Source organism: Agrilus planipennis, unplaced genomic scaffold (genome assembly GCF_000699045.2).
Source record: "Agrilus planipennis isolate EAB-ADULT unplaced genomic scaffold, Apla_2.0 scaffold30, whole genome shotgun sequence".
Lineage (NCBI taxonomy): Eukaryota > Metazoa > Arthropoda > Insecta > Coleoptera > Buprestidae > Agrilus > Agrilus planipennis.
Window position 1 is genome coordinate 1,055,053 of NW_020438923.1, and position 19,344 is coordinate 1,074,396.

Here is a 19,344-nt window from a genome sequence, read left to right on the forward strand (position 1 = left end):
TTTCCTCAGTACTCATGTGAAACGCAAGCACGACTTAACAAGTTTACTGAAATGCCATGTATGCAATAAAGTGTTTATGTTCAAGTCTCGCCTGCAGGAACATATGAAGATACACACCAAACTGAGTTCGGTTTGCACCAGGTCAGATGAAGAATGCGTCGGCCCCAAGAACCCGGAACATAAGACTAATTTCCTTAAAAGTCCTTTATATAATGTTGATATTGATGTTAAAGAAGAAGAATCTTTTGTTGAAGTTTTTGAACCTATTGTGAAACATGAAAAAGGATTTGTTAGTTCAAAAGAAATTATTGTGCCTAAAGAAGAACCCAAAGACGAGGATTTTGAAATCTGCGCAAACTCTGCTGAAGTCGACGAACAGAGCAACAACACCTTTGATATTAAGCAAGAATCCATAGAGTTATAGCTCATGAAATAATATTCTTATTAAAGATATATGAGTTTTATAGTTTAATAAAAATAATAATGTTTCAAAATGCTACTTTTTGTAAATAAAAGTAATATTTTAATATCGTTTGATAAAATTGGATCCTTCTACGATGGTCGTTAATCTGTATGAAAATTCGATGCAGAAAGATTGTAAGAAGTTTTTAGATACGATAGGGTGATACTTGGGGCAATGTTTATTAGTTTTCGAATTTATCGCATTAACCTCTCTTTATTTATTTATCTTCATCGTAAACAATTACATTTTAGGATGCAGCACGTATTACATTCATGTGTCTGTTTCGACGACTGAATGCAATTCATGTTTACATGTAGGTACCTACATATAAATGAAATCATTTTTGCATTTCAAATTCGATTGGATTTACTGGAAGACATTCTCATCAACGTTTATTTTTAGACGACATCTCTACAACTTCTTCATTCTGAGTAAAAATCCAAATTTGAAAACAACGATTAACTATCAACAAATATACGGGCAAACATCATCCGGTTCACATGGACGATAAACATTTTCATTGCGATGTTTGCGACAAATATTTCTCTAGGAAGAACACTCTGAACGAGCACCTGAAGACCCATTTGGACCTGAGACCGTTCAAATGTGACCAGTGTTGTAAAACGTTTACAAAAAAGTGCACCCTCTCTGTCCACATTAAAACCGTTCATAGTCGCGCAAACATGAAAACTTATAAATGCGATCTCTGTCCTAAAATCTTCTCGACTAGGTACTTCCTGAAGGTCCACATGGCAGAACATGACACAAAAAATACGTTTAAATGTCAAACTTGCGCAAAATGCTTCGTCCTGAAGAGCACTTTGAGTGAACACATGAAAATCCACGCGGGCCAGAAAGCGTATCAGTGTGACCAATGCGGTAAAACGTTTATGAAGAAATTTTACTTGTCGATCCACATTAAAAATTTCCATAAACTTGGGTCGTGCGGTTTACAAAAATGCAAATACTGTGGGAAGCAGTTTAGGCTGAAATCACATTTGAACGCCCATCTCAGTACCCATCACGAAAAAAGCACTTACGAATGCGCCCTTTGTTTGAAAGTATTCTCCTCGAGATACTACTTGATGCTCCACATGGCCGTTCACGACAACAAAAAACTGTTTAAATGCGAAACTTGCGGCAAGTGTTTTGCTTTGAAGGAGACTTTGAATACACACGTGAAAATCCATTTTGGCAAGAAACTGTTTCAGTGCGACGCCTGCGATAAATGTTTCGCCAGGAAGAACACATTGAGTGAACATATGAAAACCCATTTAGGTCAAAAACCGTTTAAATGTGACCAATGTGGTAAAACGTTTACCAAGAAGTTCTCACTGTCGGTCCATGTAAAAGGCCTCCACGGCAACGAGAGCATGAAAACTTACAAATGCGTCTTATGTCCGAAAGTACTTTCAAGCAGGTACTATTTGAAGGTCCATATGGCCGAACACGATACGAAACGTCTGTTTAAATGCGAAACATGCGGAAGATGTTTCGTGTTGAAGTGGACCCTCAAGGAGCACATGAAAACTCACTTGCGCGAGAAAGCGTTTCAATGCGAGCAATGCGGTAAGACATTTACTAGGAAATTTTACCTCTCGGTTCATATTAAAACTGTCCACAATCATGACCTATGCATTTTACAAAAATGTCACGTATGCGATAAAGAATTCAAGACCAAAACTCATTTAAAACTGCATATGAAGGAACATGTTAAACCTGAGTGTCCGCTATGTTTCCAATCATCTGAAGAATGCACTTGTTCGTGGGATCTCGCAGACGACAGACGCGATCGCCTAAGGAATCGTCTCAATAGAGAAAATTTAATGATAAGGTGTCAGACTTGTTCCAAACCGATCCTGCGTGTTTCCCAACTCAAGATACATTTACGAACACATCGCGATTATAAGTGCATACTTTGCAACGAGGATTATAAGAATTGCGATTGCTGTGACGATTACATTCAGGTGTCGAAAACCATAAATACTTATCGGAAAACCAGTAAACCTTCAACCAGAGTTGAAGAGTCATTGTTAACAGAAAAAGCAGCAGCTGAACCTGCTGTTAGCGTTAAGGAAGAGGTTGTTACTCCAGTTAATGAACTTGGTGGAGAAGACGATAAAGAATGCATCGATCTAAGTGAAACTATTATATCCAAAGAAGATAAATGTATATCATGCAACGAGGACACTAATAAAGGTTGTAGTTGCTCCAGCAATTATATGGTAGTGACAAAAAGTATTAACACTTATCAGAAAACTTATAAACGTTCTTCTAACGTTAAGCAGCCGTTAACAGTAGTAAAACCTGTTGAAGTTAAGCAAGAAGTATGTTTTGTTACAATTGATGAAAAAGACAGTATTGTACCTAAGAAGGAACCTAAGGAAGAGTGTTTTGGAATAGGAGAAAACTCCGTTGAATCCTTTACGTATACGATTGCTGAAGTCGACCAAGACAGTAATAACAAGAGTATTTTTAGCATTAAAGAAGAGTCCGTCGAGTTCAAGTGAATTAACATTTCTAGCTGTATAATAATTTGTATAATTAAAAGACTAATATTATTTGAATATAATTTCTTTTGCAATTAAAAGTGCTTTTATTGTAATATTAATTTTCATAAAATTGGAACTTTTAAAATGTGAGAGGCTATGACATTATTCAGTGTGAAAAATCGATGCAGAGAGATTCTGTGCACCTATTGAAATTGTTTACAGTCCGTTGTTGATATCGTCCCAATATTTATGTTATGTTTATTTCTTTTGCTCATTAAATTAACTTCTACCTCATACGAAGCCTTATGTTTATTTATCTTGATCGTAAATAATTATGTTTTGTGATTTAATGTGTGCTACATTAATCTGATTGTGACGTTTATTACTGATGAATAATACGCATTTATGATTTATCGAATTAACTATAACAAAACTAGAATTTTATAGCAATGAGCTATTATTACTACAGATGAATAAAAATGTTGATGAATGTTGGAAAACGTTAAGGTTACGGAGACCTCCGATTGTGCTAAAAAGGGGAAACAAACATTCATCTAAACGTAAATATTGTTAGGGCTTTGAAGGCCCATCTACGTATTCGCCACGAAAAAACTTTTAGAAGTGTGCCCTCAATAATATGAGTGACCACGATAATGAAAAACTATTTAAATGCGAAACCTGCGGAATCTGTTTTACTCAAAAAAACAGTTTGGAAGAACACGTCAATACCCATTTGTGCCAAAAACCATTTAAATGTAACGAATGTGGTGAAACGTTTACAAAAAAATTTTACCTGTCTGTCCATATTAAAAGTGTTCATAGACGAGAAAACACGAAGACTTTTGATTGCCTACTGTGCCCAGAAGTATTCCCTTCTAAGTACTACTTGAACGTTCATTTGGGTGAACACGGTACGGAAAATCTGTTTAAGTGCGAAACTTGCGGAAAATCTTTTGCTTTGAAGAGCAAATTGAACGAACACAAGAAAACCACCCATTTGGGTAAGAAACGATTTAAATGTGACCAGTGCGGTAAGAAGTTCACAAGAAAATATTACCTCTCGGTCCATATTAAAAGTGGTCACAAAAACGACCGATGCATTTTGCTAAAATGTCACATATGCAAGAAGGAATTCAAAAATAAAACTAATTTAAAACTGCATGTAAAAGAACATGCTAAGCCCGAATGTCCTCTGTGTTTCCAACCCACTGAAGAATGCGCCTGTTCATGGAACCGCGTAGATGACAAATGCGATCGCTTGAAGAATCGCTTCGCTAGAGAAAATTTGATGATCAGATGTCAGACTTGTTCCAAACCGATCTTACGCAATTCCCAACTCAAAATACATTTGAGAATACATCGCGATTATAAATGCATACTTTGTAACGAAGATTACAAGAATTGCAATTGTTGCGACGATTACATGGAGGTTTCAAAAACCATTAACACTTATCGGAAAACTAGTAAACCTTCAACTAGTGTTGATGAGGCTTTACCAAGAAAAGCAAGTGCTCCTAGTGTTGCTGCAAAGGAAGACGAAATTTCAACTCCAGATGAGGAAAAACCTGTCGATGAAGCGATTGTCCCCGAAGATGAAAAATGTATGGCTTGCGACGAGGATTGTAACAATTCCAGCAGTTCTGATGAATATATGGAAGTAACGAAAAGCGTTAAAACTTATCAGAAAGCCAGCAAATCCTTGATTAAAGCTAAAAAAGAAGAACGTTTTACCCCGATTGATGAACCTCCTGTAAAAGAATCTGCCAAATTTAGTGAAAATATTATACCCAAGGATGGCAAATGTATCATCTTCAACGAGGACAATGATGAGAGTTGTTTCTCGGACGATTACATGCAAGTGACAAAAAGTGTTAACACTTATCAGAAGATTAACAAATCTTCAATTAATGCCAATGAGCCGTTAGCAGAGAAAAATAATGAACCTGTGAATGTTAAAGAAGAAGAGATTTCAGCTTCACTTGTTAATGATTGTAGTACGAAAATTGTAGAATTAAGTGAAACTATTGTACCTAAAGAAGAACCTAAGCAAGAGCACTTTGAAATCCCTGAAAGCTCCATCGAACTGTTTGCTGAAGTCGATGAAGACGCTAAAATCTTTGACGTCAAACCAGAATCCATAGAGTTCTAACTTCTAATGAAATTGTTTTGTAAAAGTTAATAAAATATGTAGCAGCCGAGTTTCTTTGCAAATAAATTCTTGTTATCCAAACAACGTCTTTAAATTATATCATGTAATTGCATGGATTTATACGCAAGATGTCTCTAGCACATTACCCTGTTTGAAAATTCGGTGCAAGGGTTGTGTATCGAATAATTTAAATTGTTTAAAATATACTACAATACATTTTTGTTTACGGTTATCATCATACAATTGTTTATTCTTCCGTTTTTTTAATTTTACCGTCGATGGCGTATATCTAAATCAACTTTCACTTGATGAACGTACAATTGCTAGTATACCATACACGATGTAACGCATTATTATTATCTGATCGTCTGGTAACAATACAACACATTTATTTACAAGCCAGGAGCGTGAATTACTTATGAATAAAATCGGAAGCCAAACAATTTGAGTCTTCAGTTGTTATCAATATCATTTAAAAGTGCTGTTGAAAGAAAATCGAAAATGTCCAAGGAAAACGACTCTTCATTCCAATGTGCATTCGAAAAGGCTGTCGAGGTTATGAAGAGCACCGATACTAACGAACTCAAGGGTAGAATTGAATGTGAAATTTGCAAGGGGATCTTCCTGAAGCGGCACCACTTCAACAACCACCTGTGCAAGAAGAAGTCGAAAAAGATGTGTCCAATTTGTCAGAAAACATTCCTGTCGCCGTATCGTTTGAACGAACATTTGTATCTTCATTCGGGGGAGAAGCCCTACGAGTGTGAAGTGTGCAAAAAACGTTTCTCCCAAAAGGGGTACCTTTCCAAACACTCGGTTATCCATCGGAAAGAGAAACCGTTCAAGTGCAATTTTTGTAATAAATCATATACTCAGGCGGATACCCTCAAAGAACATATTTACACTCATACAGGAGAAAAACCCCTCAAATGTCGTCACTGCGATAAGTCTTTCTCCAACAAGTCGTCGTACAACTTGCACATTTCGATCCACGAAAGCACCAAGACCTACGAGTGCGACGTTTGTTTGAAACAATTTACTCAAAAGTACTATCTTAAAAGACATAGAAACATCCATGCGTTTGAGAAGCCCTACAAGTGCGACGTTTGTGGCAAATCGTTCTCGTTAAAAGCTGGTTTAAACGAACACATGTACTGCCATTCTGGAGAAAAACCGTACAAATGTGACGAATGTGATAAGTCTTTTACGCGAAGGACCACTCTTTCCATGCATCGCGAAATGCACAATGCCGAGTCTTCGAAATTACCCAAATGCCATGTATGCAATAAGCGCTTCATGAACAAATTTCTTTTGGAACGGCATATTGGCGTCCACAGAAAATTCAAATGCCTTGTGTGTGATAAGTCTTCCAAAATTTGCATCTGCACTCCAGAAGTAGACCAAAATGCCTTACAAGGTCCTGTTTCCAAGAAGGACATGTTCAAATGTCAAGCCTGTTCAAAAATTGTATTTAACAGATCGTTCTTTATGGAGCACATTGCAGTTCATCGCGATTTTAAGTGTTTGGATTGCGATGGGATCTACGCCAGTTGCGGTTGTTTCAAACCTTCGATGGAAGATTTCGAGATGGTGGAAGATGACCTGAAGTGCAGCCTTTGCGACATGCAATTCTTTCACGAGGCTCATCTGTACGAACACTTGTTGAACCACAAATGCATGGTCTGTTGTACGTCCATGATGAATTGCGTGTGCCCCAAAGAGGAGGATGATGAACTCCATAAGCAAAATAACCAGATTATTAAATGTAAGCCACTAGAAGAATTGAAATCATCCGACAGTGGGAACAACATCGGTGACGAAAATAGTATGGAATTAATTAAACAAGAGTATGATGATTTTCAAAAACAACACATTGATTTTGAGCAAGGTCCGTTGGAGTATGTAGACGAAGATCTTGAAATGAAAGAAGCCTTTAGTATTGAAGAAGACAAACCTAAACTTGAACATGAATTGATTGATATAGGCGGGCAATTCGTTGAAATGACCAGCGGAGATTTCGTAATTGATAACAAATTAGTTGAAGCCGACCAAAAGCCTGTTACCATCAGCGAAGAATTTGTCGTAGATGACAACGATTTCAAACCAGAATATATCAAATTAGAACTGAAACCCATGGAACTTGCGGACCTAATACTTAACTCTGACAATTTCTTGGAATGATCAGATATTAAAAATAGCCCGGAAATTCGAATTTGATTTTTTATTATAAAACTAATAGAGATAATATTACCAGAATAAAATATTAAGTTTGTAAACAAACACTTTTTATTATCTTCTCTATTACAATAGTACCTAGGTACATACTTAGTCTTGAAATCAAATTTACTTTCACCTTAAAACATATCTACATACGTATAAACTTTCTGACAAATCAATTAATTTTACAAACAAAAGAATAACACATTTCAAATTATCATTTCGACTTCCAGCAGCATAGAGGTTATGTGGTAATGTTTTGGTTTGGTGTGTATTGGCTGATGATATGAATGAAACGTGGAACTGCGTCAGTTTCGAAAAAGTGGAATGTCTGGAACGGTTGTCTTAGGAGCGGGACTTGGGGGTCTGTCGTTTGCCCACTATTACTTGAAGAGATTTCCTAAAGAGACGGTGACAATTCTGGAAGCATCAGAACGTGTAGGGGGTTGGATGCGCTCCATTAAGAAAAATGGGTTGATAATCGAAAAGGGACCGAGGAGCATTAGACCAAGAGGTTTGCCAGGGGCTAACACCTTGCAACTGGTGCAAGATTTAGCTCTTTCTGAACAAATCGTTGCAATTCCTTCGAATCATCCTGCTGCATTAAACCGAATGATTTACGTCAACGGAGAACTACACCGTCTTCCAAATAATGTGATGAGCTTGTTCAAAAAGCAGCCACCATTTTCTCAACCACTGTATAAGTACCTGTTGAATTTTCTAACAAGTGCCACAAAACCCATACCCGAAAACGACGAATCCATATACAGTTTTGTAAATCGAAAATTCGGAATTGAAGTAGCCGATTATTTGATTAGTCCATTGATATGTGGTATTTGTGCGGGTGATGCAAAAGAAATCAGCGTCAGATTTTTAATGGATTCGTTATTTGAAAAGGACCAAAGACATGGGACCATGCTACAAGCGTTTGTGATCGACGGCCTATCAAGTTTTGGTAAAAAGGGGGAAGATGTTCCCAAAAGTGACTTGTACCAGAAGGCAGCCAAGGAGAAGTGGAGTATCTTCAGTTTTAAGGATGGGATTGAAGTTTTACCTCAAGGATTGGAAAGATGGCTCAAAAAAGAGCAGAGGTGTAGTATTGTCCTCAATAAACAGTGTAAACAATTGGAACTGAGTAAAAATGCCGCAAAAGTGACTTTAAGTGATAAAAGTGAAATTCGGGCCAAGCACGTGGTTAGTAGTCTCCCAGCAAGTAAAATAGGGAATCTTGTGAAAAAACAGTATCCGATTTTGGGGGATCTTTTGAACAGTATTCCTACCGTAACAGTAGCAGTTGTTAATTTAGAATACGACAAGAAATTACCCATTAAGCCTGGATTTGGTTTTCTAGTCCCTCCAAAAGAAAATTTACCGATACTTGGGGTAATTTTCGATAGTTGCTGTTTCGAACATTACCCCAACGAATTCGAAAACAGAACATTATTAACCGTCATGTTGGGTGGTCGATGGTACGATAAATATTTTGATCGAAGTTCTGGGGACGAAGAAATATTAAATATTACGTTTAAACATTTAGCAACTATTTTGAATGTTAAAGAACGACCGGTTTTTGCTGATGTATCGGTTTTAGAAAACTGCATTCCACAATATATAGTTGGACATGTAAAACAAGTTAAAGAAATTCGCAAGTTTGTACATGAACACGACTTACCTTTAAGTTTATGCGGAAGTTCGTACGATGGGGTTGGAATTAACGATGTTATTTTGTCGGCAAAAAATGCTGTAGAAAGGGGTTCAGGGTAGTTTTAAAATAAACAAGAAAGCATGATGAGAGTTTATTACACTTTTATAAAACTGTTAATAAGTAATCTTACAAATGTATTATGGTACATGGTTATAAAAAATAATTTAAATACAGAAATTTTCATTATGTTATCCTTGGAGCGCGTCTTTGCCTAATTTAAATAGTTATTTAAATATAGGGAAAATGCATGAAATGTAAAACTGTTAAGTGTTACCTGCATATTTAACTTCATCAAACGCTTTTCTAGCTTTCTTCAGCTCTTCATTCATAGTTAATAAGTCTTTCACCCTCGCGAATTTTCTGGGATCTTTCCTCACTAAAAAAACTATGTCTTCTACTTGAACTCTTCCCGTTCTGCCGATTTCCATTGCCCTAAATCAACTGTATTAGAAGGGAAACAAAGCCAATTGGATACTTACTTGTGGGTCATCTCTGTAATAAATTCTATCACCAAATCTTCAATAATATCAACACTTTCTGTGTAAGGATTTTGATCATCACCAAATCCAAACATCATACATCTTAGTTCTTTGCTAAAAAGACGTTTCCTCCCTACACTACACAGGGCTAAAGTGGTTTCAGTTGCATCGTCTTCTTCAAACTGCAAAAAAACAACGTTTTAGTAAGGGGAAAGGGGTTCTAATATTTTTATTTTTACCTGTTCGTCATCAGGGGCTGCCATTTGTCAACTCTTGTTTAAATGATAAGTTTTTACCAGGAATTTTTAAAGTTATTTGCAAAAATAGGGTAGATTTTCTTATTCTGACGTTTAATTTGCTGTAGTTCACGCAGAGAGCAGGCGATACTTTTAAACTTCTGGAGTAGTTAAATTGTCCCACACCTTCGCAGTTCAAATGTACTCAAGCGTCTGACGTTTAGTTAACCTAATTCTCTTACATCAGTTGTTTTTGCGTATATTTGCGAAATTTTTGCTAAAATACGGCTTATTCGCTAAAAATTGTGACAAAAGTACAAAATGCCGAAGTATTACTGTGATTATTGCGATACCTACCTCACACACGACTCTCCAAGTGTTCGAAAAACGCATTGCACTGGTCGTAAACATAAGGACAATGTGAAATTTTATTATCAGAAGTGGATGGAGGAGCAAGCACAGCACTTAATTGATGCCACAACAGCTGCCTTTAAAGCTGGTAAAATAGCCAACAATCCGTTTGCCCAAGCAGGTAAGGGGGTGGCCATTCCACCCCCTGCACAACTTGTGGGACAAAGACCGCCAGGTGCTGCACCAGGGATGATGCCACCAGGAGGCCCTGTACCTCCTATGATGATGGGACCTCACGGCCCTATGCCTCACATGATGGGAATGAGGCCTCCAATGATGGGAATGATGCCCATGGGACATCTTGGACCTGGACCTGTAAGGCCTCCAGTTGTTAATGGACCACCAAAATGAACAATTGTGAAGTGAAACATAAATTTGAAAGTGCGAATTTATTGTTCTTAAGTGAATTCAGATTACCTAATTTTAGTTTCTTCATTAGCGTTCACATGTATTATTATTTACCATAAATTCAGTGATGCTTAATTATTGATAGAATTTGTACAATAAATTTAATAATAAATGAGTTAAATACTTTTACTATTGTTTTTTAATCACTTTTTGTGCTTTTAAGACAAGATTTCCTTAATAAGAAAAATAAATTACAGATTCAAAAAAAAAAAATAATTGAACCAAAATTAATTTTTCGTAAATAATATTATGTTTATCATTTTCCTTCGACAATTTCTTTTAAGGGATGTCATCGTCGTAAGGCTGTTAGTCCTAAGGGATGTAATAAACTTTTTTTTTTATGAAAATGAAAATCGTTTATTATAAACAATACAAGTTCCGTATACTGTAATAATTTAATATTAAGGCATTCTCGTATCTTATTTGTTTATTTACATACAACACTCTGAATAAATTAATAAAAACTTAAAATCAACTCCTCATAACACGATGCGATCAATCATAAAAACAAAATGGTCCCTTGGAGAAATAAACAAAATACGATGGCTCGAAGACTAGACTCAAAGAAAATAATAGGTACGAATTAACTAGTTAGTGTACGTGTAGAATAATAAAAATAATGATAATACAAGTGGAAGAAAACTTCCTCATACAATTTCCACGATTTTAGTTTAGTGCTAGAAAGAAGTTTCCAAAGCGGGTAAATCTTTAGGGCTGTTGCTGTTGTTACTCGCATTCTTTTCAAATCGAGACACATTCTCTGCGTCACTTTTTGGAGTCGAACTGAAAAATTGCGCCCTTTTTGCCCTTATATACTGAGACACTGACAGTTTTGGCGAAATATTGTTATTGTCGGTTCTAGAAGAATTTTCCTCTGTTTCGTTTTTACGCGATTTCTTCTCCAAAGAACTCCCCGAGCTCTCGTCTTCTCTACAATCTTCAAGTATTGTCGAAGAGAGAACATCTGTACGAGGGCTAGCGAATCTCCACTGGGACCTGGGGGACATCAATTTGGCAGGAGATCTTGGCTTATCCAATACTCCAGACTTTGGAGGAGTGCTAATCAATTTACGTTGTAAACTACGCGGAGAACTACTCAAATCTAATATATTCATAGACGAGTTTGTTTGAATGGGACCTTGCTGTTTCGACAGTTTTAGTTGTTCAACAGCCGATAACTTCCTCGAGTTATTTGACGTAATGTTAGATTTGGCACTTTGTTGTAAAAGTAATCTTTTGAAGTCCATTTGGGACGTCTGCTTTATTTGGCCCTTTTTGTCCGAATGCGCCCAACTTTGACGACTTCTAGGCGACGAACTTAAACCTGGATACGAATCCAATTGGTCTTCGCTGGGAGACCAGCTCGCCCTTTCCCGCGATCTGTCTTTCAAATATCCCGTTTCCGGAGACTTTACGAGTTGTTTTGCGGGAACCTCTTTAGGAACTACGGGTTCTTCAGCACCAGCGGGCTCTTTATCGGTGAGAATGTTCAGCTTTTTTCTGCTCTTATGAATGACGGCGTACAATTCTTCGTTTGACATTGTCGATTTTTTTGGGGATAACAATTTCGATTCCAGGTTTATGGCGTGCTTGAGTGATTCCGGAGGTTTCGGAGTGGAAGATTGGAACATGTGCTGGGGTTTGCAAGGTTCAATTGGGGATATTTTCAGTGATTCGTTCTGGTCTTGGCAGATGACTCTTCCGTTTGGAGCAGCCGTTTCGAACAGTCCTTCGTAAGGATTCGGATTTTTCGAGGAGACGGAGATATCAGGCATTTTGGGAACGGTTCTGTAGTGGTCCGGTTTTCGATGTGGGAACGTTTGAAATTTAGAATAATCGCAGTAGTTTAGGGTGGCAAGGGAATCCGTATGGGCAGACCAAGCATTGTACAGGTTCATGGACTTCCTCGGTGGCAAAGTCGTCGTCCTCACGTCTTGTTGTGGTGCAGACGTCGTTGGAATATTCGTGGAAAGAACTTGCCCTAAAACGAAAAGAATATTCTCTTATATTATAATATATTGTAGTATGTATGTATTTTGTTAGTAACTATTTTGGCTAAATATCTAACATTTGTAGTTTTTTCGGCTTCCCCTAATAACAAAAAGTAGCAATTTGAACAGTATTAGTAAATACACAAAAACGTATTCAAACAAAACTTTTAAAATTGTTCATTAATTTCATTCATTGCGGATTAGTTTTCCCATGTTATTAGATTAGTAGAGAATACGATCTAATAGTAGAAGGTGTTGCTTGGTTTACTAGTTTCTTTTGGTAATTAAATTCACGGCTTTTTAATTGAACTAGGCATTCAAAACTATAGTTACAGGTTGAAGACGAAATGCTACGCAAACAGAAAACAAAACTGCTTCATGCAAGATGATCCCATGCAGTGTATAGATTAGATAGGGTGCTCACCTTTGTTTCTGGCGTCTTAGCGTTTGGTTCAGTCGCAATTAAACATCTTCGCAAACAAATATGCATGAGTTTTTTAATTGAAGGAAAACCTATGTATACGTATTTTTAAATTCTCGTTATTACACGAGTATATAGCGAAGTCAGCGTTATGGGTGATGAACGAGTCATAGAGCAATCTAGTAAATTTTGCCTGTTACATAAAATTATTTAAACTATTGATGACAACGTTTTAAAAGGAATTGTAAAGTGGGTGAACGGTTTGTGTAATCAGAAGTTAAGTATATTTACTTAATTTTTAAACACTTACCAACGGTTACCGTACATAGCGATAAGGAAGAAGTTTAATTATACATATATATATGAAAAGATGTATTATTTTTTTTTGTTATGTCTTATGTTCACTAAATTATTATCACATTCGTCGTCAGGTTAAGAAGATCGTTACTGAGGTTTTTCGATTTTATTAATGGTTTATTTTATTACTTTACATAATTCAATATGAATTATTATCATTAACGTTAGGTACATGAACTTTTGAGAATGCCTTTTAACGAAAGATCTACTTTTTCGAAAACACACAAATTCATGCAAAAGGTATAATATATACAGCGGGAATAATTATTAATTCTCAAAACATGCATTTAGATTAGGTACACCTAATTTGTACACATTTCACTTATCGCCTAGCTATTATTTACAGACTTAAAAAAAAAAAACAAAAAAATCATACAAAACAGTTTCAAACAAGACATGGCAACAAGTAGTGCATTAAAATAAAATTCTATTCTAAAAATTACACACAGTTGTGCACAGGTCAGAACACACCCTTTAAGACGACCCAAGCAACTCTCTATAATGCTATTTGTTGTGGGACACCGTGTGTAGTAGGTACTTTAAAATTGCGACCAGAATTTTTATATGCGAAAAGGAATGTGTGGATTTCGTCCACGAGCACGTACGTTCAATTTATTTTGCTTCCAATGTAACGTCAGATATTTAACTTACAACTTGAACCACGTCTCGAAAATATATTGCGTCTACGCCCCGTTCTTGCGTCTAATTATAGACGAATCACGTACCTGTAAGGATTTGCCTTCTTTTTTTTCTTATTTGACGAGAACACGATGTGATTGCGTAATTGTCAAGGTTTCAACAATTGCAATCATTTTTTATTTGTTTTAAAACAAATGCAATTAGGGAAATAGCAATTTTTTTATAACAGCTTCACGCTATTTACGATTAGAGTCGATCGCAGGTGCAATTGGGTCGTACCTTTTTGATTTTGGGTGCTTTCTGACATGCGGATGTGCTTTGTGCAACTAGTGGAAGACAAGAAACATCAGGCATCTTAAATGGTTTACATACATGTGGGTAAAATAAGGTGTGCGCGATCGGAAACATAAAAAATAGGTAATTGTTTTGGTGTCTGTCCGTCACTACCACCAAGTTGCCTTTTAGACATTTAGTGCGAATGAAAATATTACGTGCGTGTATGTGGTGCAGTTTTTGTATTAGTTTTGATGAGTTTCGTTGCCAATCACCCAAGCGCAGAAGGGGATACAGATCAGATGGATTAGAAAATGAGAATATATAAATTAATGGAAAACCCAACCGAAAAAATCATTAGTTTTTGTTCGTCGAAATTTTCAACGTGTTTCACGAAATAAGAAAGAATCACCCTGTATATCTGAGAAGCAGGTTTCATTAATGAGTTCAGTAATCAAATTATGATTCAGCAGAACACCAGTTGACCACGAGAATGAATCATTGGACTATGTAAATTAAACCAGTTTTATTGCATTTGAATGAATGCGCATACGTACTTGATAAAAAATTTTTATCGCATATAGTTAAATTATAAACAATTGCTAGATATTCTCTTACCTTCCGTTGTTTTTTTTTTGTTGGCAGTTGTTTATTTGTTTCTATATATATAATAGTCACTAACTGTTTGTTGGAAATATTAGGAAAATAGCCACAGGAAACAAAAAAAATAACAGTCTTACGCGAGACATTCGGTTTCGCTTTCTTTACCAAATTTCGGTGTCGCCGTTGGGTACTGACAGAACCCTTGCGCGAAAATCCGAACTGTCCGCCGGTATGGTGACCCGATTAGGGGAAGCGAGCAACAGTTCTCGCGCATGCTCCTGCGAATACAAGGGGCATTGCCTCTTGCACGTTTTCGGCGACACGGTCGGAGGGTAGTTAATGCTTTCTCGAAGGAGTTCCGCTTCGATCTCGAGCTCAACGATCTCTTCCAAGTCTAACGCGGCACCCTCGTTTCGAAATCCCGCCGCGACCCTTCGAGCCGCCGAAAAGGGCAACGCATTCGCCAGGCGGTAACTGTTACTTCGTTTCACTTTGTTCGGCAAGGCATTCGCGGTGGTGGCTATTTTCGAACTGAGGGTGGTTGCTTTTCCGGTGGTAGTGTAGGACTTACCTTTTGTAGTAAGACTTTCCGAAGGTTTTTTCTGCATGTGAACGTATGCTCCCCTGTTGTTGGTGGTGGATTTCCCTGGTGACATGGATCGTGCGGAAGGAGGCGCGATAACCGTCGACAGGGGTGTCCTTAAGGCCTCCTTGGTGATAGTAGGAGATGCCATTCCGCTTTGGGCGTGAATTATGTATTGAGAGGGAGGCATTGGTCTTGTATTTCCTTGTTGTTGTACAGGTCTTATTGGGGTGGTTCTTCTGTTGATCAAAGGACTTTGTTCGGGGGTTTCGGAAGGACTTTTGACGAAGGGTCCAGGTTGAAACGTCGTGTGCGCGCTTTTCTTACGTTTCAAACTGTCGGAATTGTACACCACTTTGCCGTCGGCGTCTAGGGTCACCCTGGCGCCTTGGTGCCTTTTTTCTAGCGGGCTCGTGTTGGAATCGTGGGTTTTTTCTGGCGATGGATTGGACGGAAGCTCGTCCAAGGACACGTATTCCGTTTCTCGAATTCGATTGGTCAAAACGTCGTTCAGTTTCTTACTTATGGTATCGCTGTACGCGTCTGACGATGGGACCGGCGGTCTTTTGGATATTTTCCCATTATTGTTCCTGATGTCCGCGATGGTCACGTATTCGTCGTATTCGTTGGAATTGTTGTCCACTTTGTTCTCATTCTTGTCGACTTTGGAAGAAAAGTTGGGGATGTTGAGTTTGAGTTTTCCGAATACGTTCAGCGGCAGGAGACTCGCCTTTATGAAAGGTGGCTGGTTTTGGGCGGCTTGGGGATCCACGGGACTCGATTTTGGCTCTTCGTCTTTCTTTATTGTTACCGAACCGCCGCTTGGAGATGGAGCCCTAAAAGTGTTTAGGGAAGAAACAGGAATTTCGTTCGGTTTTCTCATTCCTTCCAGCGATTCCAAAGTAACGTAACCAGTAGTAACGGAGGGATTAGGAGAAAAGTTGTTTGTTGTGCTGCTGATATTTTTAGCGTTCAAATCGTTTAGACTTATATACGGCATATTGTCTATATACTCCGGAGGGCCCTTCTCCCAGAAGCTTTTGACGCTCTCGTCGTCGCTATGGGGAGGAGTGATAACGCACATGGACGGTATTCTGCTCGAGTTGATGGCAGTTTTGCTTCTTATCCTTTCGATTCTGTCGGCTCCTTCCATGTCTGAACATTCAGAATATTCAAATTCCGATCCACTTCTACCTCCATTGGGACTGTTGGCAGACTGAGTAGGAGAGCTCGAGGTGTTATGACCGCTATCAGGAGATATGTCGCCGTTGGTTTGCTTGTGAATGACTGCGATAACGGACGCTTTGCTCGAAGCCGGACTCCTCTTTATTGTGTTGTTTTTCTCCTTCGATTCTGCGACGTTATCCTTGCCTTTGCTCAACGAGCTCTTCCTTTCTGGAACGGAAGGACCCACGAACAGGGACTTGTCGCTGTCTCCAGCCTTCAGTGTTGTACATACGGTGCCAGCGGAACTGGCTGTCGTTGATGTGGACCCCTTCCCGAACAGTTCGTACTCGCTCTCTGCAGACAGAGCGTCGCTTGGGGATCCGGGAGTAGAAAAGGCACTAGTCGTGTGGAACGGCATGACTGGAGTTTCTTCTTCCTTCAACGTCTTCAGACCGCTGTCCATGTGGAAAGACGTGTAGTAACCTTCCGTATCGCAAGAATATACGGAGCTACTGTCCATGTCTTCGTGAATGTCGTGGATGTCGGGAGTTAGCGTGCCCTCGCTGGTCACGCTGTCCGACGCTGACACGCTGGCAAACTTCCTGGTGCTGTTGGAGGAGTTGGGCGGATGATTGAGGTTGAGGGAGTTGTTTGATGTGGCTGCGGAGGTCGTGGATTTCGGATGGGTGGTTATTTCGGAAGCGATTGATGCCCTTCCGCTTTCCGAGCTCGCACTCCAGTTTCCGCTGGACGAACGCGGCTCGTCTTTGTTATCACAGGACTTCCGGAAACGTCTTTGCGAAGAAGAAGTATCACGAAGTCTTACGGCTAAGGCAACGGCTGACGAAAGGGGTTTCGCTATAGGAATACTGACACTCGATTTTTCCGAAGAAGAGTACGACGGATTTCGTTCGTGTGATGGACGCTTTTCTCTATTCAAACTGCGCCTTTTACGTACCGTTATGGTCTCATACACGTTTGAATCGACGTTTTCGTTTTCTTTGTTCGACTCGTTCTTTCGACTTTCAGTCGGCGATTTGCTCGATGACGACAATTTGAACTTGTTCCTGCCCCATTCTTTGAGGGTTTGGAAGTGCGACTTTTTGCTATCGGTCACCATCGACCTTCTGACGGAAGATCGAAGGATGTCGCTGCTTTTGCTCCTGAGGAACGGAGGAGGTATGTCGTACGAAACGATTTCTTCCGGAGCAGCCGCCGTACTCGTCGATTGACCTTCCCTGTTGGCGAAGAAGTTTATAATAAAGAACAAAATAAAATGTTTTTGCTCGTCGTTCCCGTCTCCGATCGGATTTTGCGTAAGAAATAATAAAAATGGACGAAGACAACTAGCGACCCACCTGATTTTTGAACGCTGTCAATGATTGTTTGCGGTTTTGGTTTTGTGAAAATTAGAACGGTTTCAAATTGCAGCCCGAAAGCAGCCCTGTTACACAAAACGAAAACACATCGTGAACAGCATCGAAGCAAAAAGCCAAAATGGGTTAGCAAATAAAAAAAGAACACCAGAAAGACGTTTTGTTAATTTCACTTGAACTCAGTACATACTTTCGAGGACCAGTTCCTTTATTATCAGACTTTTTGCGAGCTTCTTTACTAGAAATAGAAAATTTTTCGTTAGCATCGAACTTGTGCAATTCGGGTGTGTAAAGTGTCTTCGTCAATTTTTTTGATCGATCGATTGTAAAGTAATATCGAACTTTGTTCTTTGATGATGTGTTACATACCCTGCTTCAAGAGCATTTTTGATCTCTTTCTCGTCGGTTCCTGCGAGTGTTGTTCTTCGTCGCGTACGTGACCTTCGTGACCTCGTCTGCCTGCGCGTCGCCGTCGAGGACGACGCTCCGTCGACGACGCCTGCATCGGTGGTGGTACAAGCGCCGCTCGACCGGTAAAGGACAGAGCGTCGCTGCGAGGACAAGCGTGAGAATCTGCGACCGGAAATGTCTACTGCCACCATCTCGGCGGGAAATCTATAGAAAAATAGAAAGGAAAAGTAAGAAGAATATAATCGTGAAAGGTTGTCCATTTTTGTCATGTTTTTTTGTTGTTGTTCTTAACTTACTTGAGAGCAATGGCTTGCACCTGTTCTTCGGGTGAAGGTAGTTTGTGGTCGATTCCGTCGTCGTCAGAAACCAAGGTGCCGTCTGTGACATTTCCGTCACTGAGATACGTAACGCTTTGCGGAATGCGATTGGGACAGTCCGGAGTGACTGTAATGTCACCCAACGCCTCCGTGGATGTCCATCGTCGCAGCTCTTCGACAGCAGCGGGCTAAAACAACAACAAGAAGCAACCGTGATCATATCGATTTGTTTTATATTCAGTTGTCAACGTTCGTACCATCCTGGTTTCGATTTCGATGTCGATTTTCCCTTTGATCTTTTTCCGCCTTTGTCCCAGAACGGGAGTGCAGACGAAGAAACGGGAAGAACGGGTGCCGTTCCGACGCCAGCGGTCCATCTGACGGATGACGTGCACCGGCGTCTTGGCCGCCGCGTCGTATAACGCCTGGACCGCATTTGGACGCGTGGTGACGCTGAACAGGTTCGAATCCACTTGCTGACGTCTAGCATAATGATTCTTCAGTAGGGCGAACGTTGAGATGTCACTTTCAGCTGGAACAAAAAAAAAGTGTGTTATTCAGGGTTTCTTAGACGCAAAAGAGAAGAATCATGGATCTACTAAATTACGTAAGTGAATTGTCATGTTAACACCGAACCGATTAGTAC

At 39.1% G+C, this 19,344-nt stretch overlaps 6 protein-coding genes across 7 annotated transcripts in view; 4 read left to right on the plus strand and 2 right to left on the minus strand.

The window, feature by feature from the left end:
* Window positions 1-487: 487 nt before the first annotated feature.
* Window positions 488-3,018, plus strand: LOC108732269 (zinc finger protein draculin-like). The gene is made up of 2 exons (XM_018462964.2): window positions 488-776; window positions 866-3,018. The coding sequence occupies exon 2, from the start codon at window positions 964-966 to the stop codon at window positions 2,971-2,973; it is 2,010 nt and encodes a 669-aa protein (XP_018318466.1). The 5' UTR covers window positions 488-776; window positions 866-963; the 3' UTR covers window positions 2,974-3,018.
* A 128-nt stretch (window positions 3,019-3,146) lies between these two features.
* LOC108732244 (zinc finger protein 624-like) lies at window positions 3,147-7,378 on the plus strand. The gene is made up of 2 exons (XM_018462934.1): window positions 3,147-5,101; window positions 5,540-7,378. Exons 1-2 carry the CDS (start codon window positions 3,593-3,595, stop codon window positions 7,283-7,285), a joined length of 3,255 nt encoding a protein of 1,084 aa, XP_018318436.1. The 5' UTR covers window positions 3,147-3,592; the 3' UTR covers window positions 7,286-7,378.
* A 103-nt stretch (window positions 7,379-7,481) lies between these two features.
* Window positions 7,482-9,195, plus strand: LOC108732273 (protoporphyrinogen oxidase). Its single transcript, XM_018462969.2, has one exon. It carries the CDS (start codon window positions 7,649-7,651, stop codon window positions 9,083-9,085), a length of 1,437 nt encoding a protein of 478 aa, XP_018318471.1. The 5' UTR covers window positions 7,482-7,648; the 3' UTR covers window positions 9,086-9,195.
* Window positions 9,105-9,870, minus strand: LOC108732281 (transcription initiation factor TFIID subunit 13). Its single transcript, XM_018462976.2, has 4 exons — window positions 9,745-9,870; window positions 9,506-9,687; window positions 9,301-9,458; window positions 9,105-9,237 (listed from the first exon to the last, which is right to left on the minus strand). The coding sequence occupies exons 1-4, from the start codon at window positions 9,766-9,768 to the stop codon at window positions 9,215-9,217; spliced, it is 387 nt and encodes a 128-aa protein (XP_018318478.1). The 5' UTR covers window positions 9,769-9,870; the 3' UTR covers window positions 9,105-9,214.
* An 87-nt stretch (window positions 9,871-9,957) lies between these two features.
* Window positions 9,958-10,515, plus strand: LOC108732279 (U1 small nuclear ribonucleoprotein C). Its single transcript, XM_018462975.2, has one exon. The coding sequence runs from the start codon at window positions 10,063-10,065 to the stop codon at window positions 10,501-10,503; it is 441 nt and encodes a 146-aa protein (XP_018318477.1). The 5' UTR covers window positions 9,958-10,062; the 3' UTR covers window positions 10,504-10,515.
* Window positions 10,516-10,953: 438 nt separating this feature from the next.
* Window positions 10,954-19,344, minus strand: part of LOC108732268 (Nance-Horan syndrome protein) — a 59,363-nt gene continuing 50,972 nt past the window's right edge. Inside the window, exons 2-6 of one of the 2 annotated variants that reach the window (XM_018462963.1) lie at window positions 18,956-19,230; window positions 18,678-18,886; window positions 18,340-18,585; window positions 15,416-17,832; window positions 10,954-12,541 (exon numbers count right to left, since the gene is read on the minus strand). In XM_018462963.1, coding sequence (XP_018318465.1) covers window positions 11,238-12,541; window positions 15,416-17,832; window positions 18,340-18,585; window positions 18,678-18,886; window positions 18,956-19,230 — 4,451 coding nt within the window. In that variant the 3' untranslated portion in view covers window positions 10,954-11,237. Of the gene's footprint in view, window positions 12,542-14,859; window positions 17,833-18,339; window positions 18,586-18,677; window positions 18,887-18,955; window positions 19,231-19,344 lie in introns of both variants that reach the window. The other variant, XR_001937063.1, reaches the window with a different exon arrangement.

What these genes read in the sequence shown, in the direction of transcription:
- LOC108732269 (XM_018462964.2), top strand. Translation starts at nt 964, where the DNA reads ATGGACGATAAACATTTTCATTGCGATGTTTGCGACAAATATTTCTCT.
- LOC108732244 (XM_018462934.1), top strand. Translation starts at nt 3,593, where the DNA reads ATGAGTGACCACGATAATGAAAAACTATTTAAATGCGAAACCTGCGGA. An exon ending in AACCAGAATCCATAGAGTTC is followed by an intron (nt 5,102 to 5,539) that starts TAACTTCTAATG and finishes TAAAATCGGAAG; the next exon opens with CCAAACAATTTGAGTCTTCA.
- LOC108732273 (XM_018462969.2), top strand. Translation starts at nt 7,649, where the DNA reads ATGTCTGGAACGGTTGTCTTAGGAGCGGGACTTGGGGGTCTGTCGTTT.
- LOC108732281 (XM_018462976.2), bottom strand. Translation starts at nt 9,768, where the DNA reads ATGGCAGCCCCTGATGACGAACAG. An exon ending in ATTACAGAGATGACCCACAA is followed by an intron (nt 9,459 to 9,505) that starts GTAAGTATCCAA and finishes CAGTTGATTTAG; the next exon opens with GGCAATGGAAATCGGCAGAA. An exon ending in TGATGAAGTTAAATATGCAG is followed by an intron (nt 9,238 to 9,300) that starts GTAACACTTAAC and finishes TATTTAAATTAG; the next exon opens with GCAAAGACGCGCTCCAAGGA.
- LOC108732279 (XM_018462975.2), top strand. Translation starts at nt 10,063, where the DNA reads ATGCCGAAGTATTACTGTGATTATTGCGATACCTACCTCACACACGAC.